The 10,951-nt window shown below is 45.5% G+C and overlaps 1 protein-coding gene across 2 annotated transcripts in view; it reads right to left on the bottom strand.

The window, feature by feature from the left end:
• Window positions 1-209: 209 nt before the first annotated feature.
• The window catches only part of KIF3B (kinesin family member 3B), a 62,635-nt gene continuing 51,893 nt past the window's right edge, over window positions 210-10,951 (bottom strand). Inside the window, exons 6-9 of one of the 2 annotated variants that reach the window (XM_017865070.1) lie at window positions 8,481-8,594; window positions 7,714-7,819; window positions 4,877-5,055; window positions 210-3,977 (exon numbers count right to left, since the gene is read on the bottom strand). In XM_017865070.1, the coding sequence (XP_017720559.1) occupies window positions 3,881-3,977; window positions 4,877-5,055; window positions 7,714-7,819; window positions 8,481-8,594 (496 nt within the window). In that variant the 3' untranslated portion in view covers window positions 210-3,880. The remainder of the gene's footprint in view (window positions 3,978-4,876; window positions 5,056-7,713; window positions 7,820-8,480; window positions 8,595-10,951) is intronic. The other variant, XM_017865071.1, reaches the window with a different exon arrangement.

Genomic DNA, 10,951 nt, shown 5'->3' with positions numbered 1-10,951 from the left:
GTGATCCACCAGGCTCAGCCTCCCAAAGTGCTGGGATTACAGGCGTAAGCCACCACACCCTGCCCCTTGTTGCTATATTAAATAATGCCAGCATCCCCACTCAATCTTCATTTTCCCACTCCCACCCAATTAAAATGTCTATTGAAAATGCCAGGATGTCAGCCACAGGCATGTCATTTTCAAAAGCCTTAGTCATTTATGAGGACACCTTTTTGTAGGTACAATAAATCTGATTGATTTTTATTACACATCTTAGTTTAGAATCACTTTTACATTCCTAGACAAAGAGATGATACAAATAAATATCAATTGTAAAACTTAGAGCCCCAAGTATTGATTGGCATATTCTTTGTCTAAAGGTAGCCAAAGAGAAGGTCGAGATCAGTAATAACTTCAAGGAGCCATAAAGCCCACTGCTTCCTGCCGGCCCCAGGATCACTCCTTCATAAATAACCCCAGAAGCATTTCATTCAGGCAACAAGGGCAGGCAGAAAGGTGACAGATTTCTGAACAGCACAAAACAAAGCCTTGCGTGATAATCGCCAGGCCCACTATTCTTAGCCAGTTCCCTCAGAGCATTTTTAGTATGGCTTTTAGAGTATATTAACAGCCCCATTTTCGTCCACTGATGGGGTTCAGATGGTCTGAGGTGTTGTCTCCAGTACGCCTCAACCTCAAGTGGGAAATGTGAAGCAGAACTGATATCTACGTTAACAGGGAATCGACACTTCTCAGAAACTTGGCAACGATTCTACATTCAGTGAGGGAGGACTTGTCAGAGTCAGACAGGAAAAGCAGAAAGCAGCCCACGCCCGAGCTGCAGCACTCTGGCGCCCTTGGTCATGGAGGTGTGGGTGGAGCAATTCAAGCAGCATGCAGGCATTAGACGGGAAATAATCCAGCGTTAGGTCAGTCTTAAGAAAGTGCTTCATGCCTATGATTTGTGGCCTTGGGTTCTGAATCCAGGGGTCTGAGAGACATGTGACTTTAAAATATGAAGCCAAATACATTCTCCAGATCAGAGTAAAAGGGGGTCTATTGGGGGCTGCACACACAGTCTCAAACTCCTTCTCCTGATGGCCATCTTAGATCCTGTTAGACTTGCTTTCTGGCTTTGCTAGCTGCTTCTGGCATAAATGCCCTCAGACGGCTCAGAACATTCTAGGTACGACTAGAGACATGAAAACCTGGTCCCTCAGTGGGCTTGGTAGGTCCTCTACATATTTGGTTCAATGCAGAACCCAAAGCAGCAGCTTTCTGGTGGCAGCACGACATTCTACAATCTGCTCTATTCAAATATTTATCGGATCCATTTTTAGAGAAGAAAAGCACCAGAGACTGCTTGGAAAGGGACAGCTTCATTTCCAACTAAGTCTTCTTTTCTTTTGTTTCCACAGACACCACATAAACACAGCTGAGTACAAGACAGGCCTGTCAACTTGTCTGTCTTCTCTTAGAAAAGTTCTATGTGTCACTTAACCACCCTTGGTCAGAAGAGTCACCTCGAGATACCAGTATTAACGTATAGGGTTATCTGCAGTTTTCTTTCTCTTTCTTTTTTTTTTTTTGAGGCAGAGTCTCACTGTTGCCCAGGTTGGAGTGCAGTGGTGTGATCTCGACTCACTGCAACCTCCACCTCCCAGGTTCAAGTGATTCTCTTGCCTCAGCCTCCCGAGTAGCTAGGACTAGAGGCATGTACCACCACACCTGGCAAATTTTTGTATTTTTAGTAGAGACAGAGTTTCACCATGTTGGCCAGGCTGGTCTTGAAGTCCTAACCTCAGGTGATCCACCCACCTCGGCCTCCCAAAGTGCTAGGATTACAGGCGTGAGCCACCATACCCGGCCGGTTATCTGCAGTTTTCAATTCTCAGATTTGCTACATGAATATTTTTAGCCTACAGAATTCAGATTAGCTTTGAGGAAATGTGGTGTGAGAGACACGTGTAACCAGCAGACAACCAGCATAGGCTACCCACCTTAGCGTTTTGTTCTTATTCAAACAGGCAAATTCTTAGTAAATAAGAAAGAAGCAAGGTTTGATCTCAAGAAAAGATGAGGGAAGGCTGAAAAGGGCCCTGGGTTCAGAAAGAAGGGTTACTAAAAAGGAGATAAGCCGCTGGACAACAGATCTCCATTTTGCAGAATGCTAAGACATTGCACTTAGTACCTCCTATTTCCCACGGGTTCTGATCCAGAAATGTGCCCTGGGAACTGAGCAGCTGAGTTAAAATATAACTCAAGGCCCACCTGAGTCGCCACCTTCCTGAAGCACCGTGCCAGCAAGGTGCACCAGTGTGGCAGACCTGGAGACTCATACTGTCCCCTCAGGCTTGGCTCGTGGACTCAGACACCCACATGGGAGTGCTTCCAGCCTGGATTAGTCATTCAATGGGCCTTTAATACAGACAAAAGGCAACAACTGCACATTAGTGTATTTCTAAAATTGAGCAAGTTCTTGGTCTCTGTCTCTCTTACAGACACACATGGACACATTCACAGACCACAGGCACCATCGTGCTCTCACACCCACACACACTTATGAGCTTCTCTTGGGGAAAAATGAGTAATATTCACCTACTGACCAACATAAAATGAAGCTCTGAATCTCAATAATACAAGGAACTAAAACTTACAAACCAAACTAGTAATATGTAAACGGGAATTCTGAACTCTCCTTTGAGCCTATTCAATCACGCAGCTACTCTTCACCAACATCTTAGGCTCTGCCTGGAGGGAGCCACAGTTCTAGGATTCGGTGAATTCTCTGCTGAAGGCAGGCAGGATTCCTTTGCTTCCATCTGTTATGTCTTCCCTACCCACTGCACTGAGTCTCATGTCTCCATCTCTGCATCTGCCTAGCTACTTTTCTGCTCTCTATACCAATATGGAACAAAACGGGGAATTCAAAAGTGCCACTATACAGCTCCTTCCCTCAACTCCAGCCCATCAGAGAAGGCAGAGCAAGCCTCCTTTCTCACACTAAACAGGCCCACTGCACAGCATGCTCTGGAGGCAGAGGATGGGCCCACACAAGGATGCTCAGAGTACGTGTGCATGGGAAAAAATGGTGACAAATGAAGAGTAAAGTGATATGGTGTATGGACATGGCACCAGCTTACAGACTTAGGTCTTCGACAGGATGGTCACGGTTTTGAGGTTTTAAAGAAGCTATTTCCCTAAATACTCCGAGGAGGCAAAGGGAATGTTATTTCTATTGCTCCCAACATTGAATCCTTCAGAAGCAGAAACTGGAAGAGATTTCCTCACTGGGCAGGTCCCAAAGGCAGATCCACTTCTTACTGAGGTGCATGGAGGCAAGATGGCTGATGGTGCCCATCTGGGGCCTGGATTCAAATGCGATTTCTCATTTCTCCCTACAAGAACAGGCACCTAGTCAAGTTCTAGGCTTTTCACTTTTCAATCTCACTGTCATTTTATCCCGAGGCTCCAAAGATGTGGTCCTGCTAAGGGGACTCCTGATTCTGCCCTATTGTTCAACAGGAAGGGAGCCCCATGAAAAGAACAGGCCAGAAAAAGAGAGAGGAGAGAAAGGGAGGGCAGGGGAAGGGGGAGAAGAAGGCAAGGTGGAAGGAAGCAAGGTCACTGGTCATTCTCTTGCTTTCCACTTGGACTATCGCACTTTACCTTACCCATGCATTTCTGAGATGCTAATTAAAAGATGTTTCCCAGAGGGGCTGAGTGCCAGATTAGGAACAGCACGTTTGACCAGATTAAGCTGGTTGATCTGCAAAGAGGCCATCGCTTCTCCTCAGGGGAATGGTTCTGAGTTTGGGCCGAGTCCTCTCTGCAGCTTTTTGCTAGTCTCTTCTCTCAGAAGGCAAATGCTGTTTCCACCCTGGGAGAGGAGGAGCTGGCTTTACTTTGGAACCAGCCCCCGAGACTGTGGATAAAGCTGAGATGCAGGGGTTCCTGAGGAAGAGGAGGAGGATCCCGACTTCCTTCCACTTTTAGGCCTGCAAAAGTCAAACACATGTTTATATTACATGTCCCCATCTCTGTCCCTGACACATCAGATGTCATTAACATTTCATTTCAGGCCATTCTTCAATGGCCTAAAAATGACGATACGTTCAACTGTAAAACCACTAGACTGGCACAGCCTGAACCTTGGGGCATGACCAAAATGGCCTCAGAACAGAGGTGTGGAATATGAGAGAAGACATTCTAATGCTTAGCAGTTGTTCTTCCTTTAAAACCAAAGCTTGACTGTCCTTTCCTGATTGGTAACAAAAATTAAGTTTGCAGGTAGAATTTCTTCCATTTTGGTTCTGCACCCAATTGTTTTCCTAAAACTTCTAATCCAGAATGTAATAAGACAGAATTACTATTTTTGCACCAAATGGGTGAGATAAACTTAGCATGGAGGCCCAGAGCCTGGGTTATGGATCTGGATTACCTATTTTTGAATTATCGCTTTGGCCCTTACTTGCTGGGTTTCCTTGGAGATCGCTACTTTCTCAAATTTTCTACGTTTCAGTTTTCCTGTCTATAAAATGGGACTGATTACAAAATTTACCTTATAAGTTTTTACAGGAAATCATTAAGAGAATGTTTGTAAAGCACTTAGAACTACCGGACACCTCGTGAGAACTGAAGAACTGACTGCTCTTTCACCAGAACACATTCACCTTACAGTAAGGGACTGGGGACATTAGGTATTCTGGTATTCAGTGTACCTAGCATAGTGTCTCAACTATAAATATTTGTAGAATAAATAAGTAAACATAGGAGTAATATGGCAACATTTTCTAGTGTGTTCTACAAAGTATTCCATGATAAACAAGCATTCTTGCTTTGGTTTGTCCTTATTCAAACATGTTCTGTTTAAACACACATCAACAAAGCCACTCACCTGGACTTGGATTTCTTATTTGCAGTGCTTTCAAAGGATGATGCATCCACCTGTATCTCATCTTCATCCTGCAGAGCCGCATCCAATGCAGCCTGAACCTTGGGGGCAATGGCTGGACCCTCATAGTCTCTGGTGGTCCGGCTAGGCATGTCCAGCTCTAACAGCACAATGTTTTCTGCCTGCAGAAGCACAGCCATCATCAGCTAGGTTAGCCTCCAACTGGACACAGGCAGTACAAGCAATCGAGGGCCCCTCCAAGAACAGAAGTGCAAACTGCTTGTTATTCAGGGCCTACCAAGAAAGTGACTGCCTAAAAGAAGTGATGCAGTTTTACAATGCTAACCCCACCTAATTTTTTGCTTTTGCTTTCTTTCTTTTAAAGAACTCAAAGCCGGGAAGAATGGCACCCAAAGAGCTAACTAACAGTAATCTTCTGTTTGGCTCTGGCTGCCAAGAGAGATTCAGAAACATTTAAAATATTTCAAGTGAAAATCTTTCACTATAAAATAATACAAGTTCCCTATTGATAGTTATAAAATACAGATGAGCAAAAAGAAAAAAATATTGAGTGTGCTTCCAGCAACCAGCAAAAAGCAGTTTACATTTTGATATATTTTACACCAAATTTTATATTCACATATATACTTCTGCTACAAATTACTCTATAACTTAATACATTGTGTATCCTAGTTCAGCCACTTGCCACACTCCCTGACCTTTAAGCAACAGGACTGACTGCATAAAGGAGATGGGGAAGCTTCATTAGAGAAAGCAGTCAAGTGCTGAGTACAATGCCCAGCACACAGCAAGTGCTCAGCTGGACATGGTCATCCCAGTGCTTCGGGAGGCCAAGGCAGGAGGCAGGAGGATCACTTGAGCCCAGGAGTTTGAGGATACAGTGAGCTATGATTGTGCTACAGTACTCAAGCTTGGGTGACACAGTAAGATCCTGCCTTAAAAAAAAAAAAGGCCTGCACGGTGGCTCACACCTGTAATCCCAGCACTTTGGGAGGATCACCTGAGGTCAGGAGTTCGAGAGCAGCCTGGCCAACATGGTGAAACCCCGTCTCTACTAAAAATACAAAAATTAGCTGGGCATGTTGGCTGGCACATGCCTATAATTCCAGCACTTTGGGAGGCCAAGGCGGGTGGATCACCTGAGGTCAGGCATTCAAGATCAGCCTGGCCAACATGGTGAAACCCCATCTCTACTAAAAATACAAAACTTGGCTGGGTGTTTTGGCATGTGCCTGTAGTCTCAGCTACTAGGGAGGCTGAACCACCAGAAGTGCTTGAACCCAGGAGACGGGGGTTGCAGTGAGCATAGATTGCACCACTGCACTCCAGCCTAGCCGACACAGTGAGATTCCATCTCAAAATAAATAAATTAATTCATTTAATTTAACTAAAAAGTAGAGTCTCTCATGGCAGAGCTTCTATTTTTCTATTTTGGGGTCATAAAATAGTCCTCGATGTCCCTTTAAATGACTACATGACTGACACACATTTTGTGAGACGAAAGTACCTGAAGTTCTTTACGACAGGTCCATCTCCTGTCACTACATATCTGTGTTCTCTCCAGTCTTCCCACAGAGCCATTTTGAAGCTCATTGTTAATATTTACTGGCCATGACAGACAGGATGTTTGGACTCTTTCTCTAGTACTGACTTTTTTTTTTTTTTTTTTGAGATGGGGTCTCGTTCTGCCAGCCAGGCTGGAGTGCAGTGGTACGATCTTGGCTCACTGCAACCTCCGCGTCCTGCCTCCTGGGTTCAAGTGATTCTCCTGCCTCAGCCTCCCAAGTAGCTGGGATTACAGGTGCCTGCCACCATGCCCGACTAATTTTTGTGTTTTTAGTAGAGATGAGGTTTCACCACGTTGGCCAGGCTGGTCTCAAACTCCTGACCTCAAGTGACCACCCACCTCAGCCTCCCAAAGAGCTGTGATTACAGGCGTCAGCCACTGTGCCCGGCCTATTCGTTATTATTTTTAATATATTTACTTATTTATTTTTTGAGACAGGGTCTCACTCTGTCACCCAGGCTAGAGTGCGGTGGCATGATCTTGGCTCAATGCAGCCTCTGCCTCCTGGGCTCAGGTAATCCTCCCACCTTAGCCTCCCAAAGAGCTGGGATTACAGGCGTCAGCCACTGTGCCCGGCCTATTGATTATTATTTTTTTTGTTTTGTTTTTTTTTTTTTTGAGACGGAGTCTCGCTCTGTCGCCCAGGCTGGAGTGCAGTGGCCGGATCTCAGCTCACTGCAAGCTCCGCCTCCCGGGTTCACGCCATTCTCCTGCCTCAGCCTCCCGAGTAGCTGGGACTACAGGCGCCGCCACCTCGCCCGGCTAGTTTTTTGTATTTTTTAGTAGAGACGGGGTTTCACCGTGTTCGCCAGGATGGTCTCGATCTCCTGACCTCGTGATCCGCCCGTCTCGGCCTCCCAAAGTGCAGGGATTACAGGCTTGAGCCACCGCGCCCGGCCTGATTATTATTTTTAATATATTTACTTATTTATTTTTTGAGACAGGGTCTCACTCTGTCACCCAGGCTAGAGTGCAGTGGCATGATCTTGGCTCAATGCAGCCTCTGCCTCCTAGGTTCAGGTAATCCTCCCACCTCAGCCTCCCAAGTAGCGGGGACTACAGGCACACACCACCACATCTGGCTAATTTTTGTATTTTTAGCAGAGTTAGGGTTTCGCCACATTGTCCAGGCTGGTCTCAAACTCCTGGGATCCACCAATCTGTCCACCTTGGCCTCCCAAACTGCTGGGATTACAGGTGTGAGCCACTGTGCTTGGCTTATTTATTATTTGTTACAAAAGGATCTTCTCACCCTGTATCTGGCCTCTGGACGAATCATCATGGACATTCTTGCGTGCTGGCTCAATGGTCTCTTATATCCCACGGCTGAGACTGGCCGCTTCATCATCTGCTGGTTCCTGGAAATGAACTGCAGTGTTAAAGCCCTGGCTGGAGTCCTGTGGAACCAGCACTCGAAGACTCTGATAGAATCTGAAGCAAGCAACTCCCTGGACTGCGGGCTGACATAAGTGGGACGAGAACTGCTTCTGTTTTCTGCTTGAGTTGTTTTCTGATTCACAGCATCATGCATCTTTTAAGCCAGAAGGAATTTTAATCATCGCCCAGTTCTTAGACGGCATTCACAAAGCATAGCTGTCAACACCCCCCACCTCTGCATCCCTGCCAGGTGTCTCCCATCTTTCCAGCAGGACCCAGACTTAGAGTGAGAATCCTTCTCAATACTGTGGATCAGAATGACACACAAAGACAACAGCTCTGAATTGCCCCTCATGTGACCTAGCATACTTCACTTCACGGCTGGAGAAACAGACATGCAGGAACTTTGGAAAGGTCACTTACTCACTCACTAGTGACAAAGTCTCCTAATTCCTAAAACCACACTCATCATCATACTTTTACCTGGTGGATCTATGGCAGCTACAAAATCAGAAACGCAGTGGGTTTTGAGTTTAAACAAGCCAAACTGTGTTCTTATCAAACCCCTTTGTTGACTGGAGGGGTCTTGTTACCAACATTCTTTTCCCCTCATACTTGAAAATAAAGTTAATAGTGACTTACTCCAGTCTAGTTATAGGATGTAGTTTCCAATGATCTTCTTCTTCATCAAAGAAGGCTCTATTCATAATTTTACTTTTTTCTTCCAGAGGGATAAAGTTTTCTATAATCAGATGCCTGTAAGAGCACACATAGCAGGTGAAAACAGACACAGAATACATATGAAGTGTCAGCCGTCTGGTCTCATGCATAGTGAATAATTAGGTAAGAGTCAAGGCACACAGCAAACATTTACTCAGCAGGTACTACGGGCCTAACATCATACAAAGAGCTGAGATACAGATACAAATGACATCTGGTTCCTGCCTGAAACAAAGGGTAATGGTGCAGCCCTGTTAGGTATAATAGGTACTGACAGTGGTCTGTCTTAGAAATATGGAGAGGTCACTTCTGCCTGGGAAGGGGCAGGATATGAACAGGCTCAGGAGGGAGGTGATGCCTGGGCTATACTGGAGTGAACATTTGCTACCTGAAGTATCTTTTAGCGGGCCACTGGTGGTGCTAACGAAGGTCATTAACTTCCAAAATGCCAAAAACAGAATAAATTAAACTGCCTTACTCCAATTCCATGGCTTGTTGTCCAAGCTGGAAAATTTCCCGTTCTAATTGACCAGGATAAAAAGCAGGACTGAGTGGATTTCAGCCCCTGAGAGCACTGAGAATGAAGACCATTCCTACGAACAGTCTCTGCCTGACAAGTGCCCAGGAAACACATCAAACAAGGAAACTGGAACCCACTAGTGGTGTCTCTCTATGGTGATGACTGTCTCCCATTACATCTCTGCCTTTACTCTTCTAAAGCCTCAGGACAAAACAATGCCAAAAGGAAATGAACATGGAAGGGACACAGAGCAAACAGCACAGAGGTAGAGGGTACTGTGGGAAACAGGCTGACTCACTGTTTACTTAAAAGATATAAAAAGAGGTCGGGCGCGGTGGCTCAAGCCTGTAATCCCAGCACTTTGGGAGGCCGAGACGGGCGGATCACGAGGTCAGGAGATCGAAACCATCCTGGCTAACACAGTGAAACCCCGTCTCTACTAAAAATACAAAAAACTAGCCGGGCGAGGTGGCGGCGCCTGTAGTCCCAGCTACTCGGGAGGCTGAGGCAGGAGAATGGCATAAACCCGGGAGGCGGAGCTTGCAGTGAGCTGAGATCTGGCCACTGCACTCCAGCCTGGGTGACAGAGCGAGACTCCGTCTCAAAAAAAAAAAAAAAAAGATATAAAAAGAGATATAGGCCGGGCACAGTGGCTCACGCCTGTAATCCTAGCACTTTGGGAGGCCAAGGCAGTGGATTGCCTGAGGTCAGGAGTTCGAGACCAGCCTGGCCAACATGGCAAAACCCCGTCTCTACTAAAAATATAAAACTTAGCTGGGCGTGGTGGCGGGTACCTATAATCCCAGCTACTCAGGAGGCTGAGGCAGGAGAATTGCTTGAATCCGGGGGGCAGAAGTTGCAGTGAGACGAGATCATGCCAAAGAGCGCCAAGTGAGCCTGGGCCAAAGAGCAAAACTCTGTCTCAAAAAAAAAAAAAAAAAGAGAGAGATAATAATGAAAATAGACTCCTTAGAAAAAACAATATTTTGGGGAGCTAAAATTTTCTCTTTATTTTGACATTTCAGAAACTATTTTTTATAATGCATATTTGGCTTTCTTCTGGTTATAATGATCCTATTTACTCATTAGAAAATGTAAAAAACAGGTTGGGCCCAGTGGCTTACACCTGTAATCCCAGTGCTTTGGGAGGCTGAGGCAGGTGGATCACCTGAGGTCAGGAGTTTGAGACCAGCCTGATAAACATGGTGAAACCCTGTCTCTACTAAAAATATAAAAATTAGCCATGTGGGGTTGACCTGCACCTGTAATCCCAGCTACTTGGGAGGCTGAGGCATGAAATGCACTTGAACCTGGGAGGCAGAGGTTTCACTGAGCCAAGATTGCGCCACTGCACTCCAACCTGGGCAAGATAGCAATACTCTGTCTCAAAAAACAACAAAAAGAAAATGTAAAAAACATAATCACCCACAATTTCACTATCCAGAGATAACTACTATTATTATTTTGGTATATTTTGTCCTGATCGTTTTCTAGATGTACATACCTACAAAGAGGACTGACCAACACACACATTTAATTAATTAATTTTTTTGGAGACAGAGTCTCGCTCTGTCACCCAGGCTGGAGTAAAGTGGCACAATCTCAGTTCACTGCAACCTTTGTCTCCCAGGTTCAAGTGATTCTCGTACCTCAGCCCCTGGAGTAGCTGAGACTATAGGCACATGCCACCATGCCCAGCTAATTTTTTTGTATTTTAGTAGTGATAGGGTTTCACTATGTTGCCAGGTTGGTCGTGAACTCCCGAGCTCAGGCAAGTGGCCCACCTCAGCCTCCAAAAGTGCTGGGATTATAGGTGTGCGCCACCGCACCTTGCCCACATTTAATTTTTTTTTTTTTTTTTTTGAGACAGAGT

Source organism: Rhinopithecus bieti, unplaced genomic scaffold (assembly GCF_001698545.2).
Source record: "Rhinopithecus bieti isolate Rb0 unplaced genomic scaffold, ASM169854v2 scaffold_78508, whole genome shotgun sequence".
Classification (NCBI taxonomy): Eukaryota; Metazoa; Chordata; class Mammalia; order Primates; family Cercopithecidae; genus Rhinopithecus; species Rhinopithecus bieti.
The sequence above is the reverse complement of the archived record's forward strand: the minus strand, read 5'-3'. Positions and strand labels throughout refer to the sequence as shown.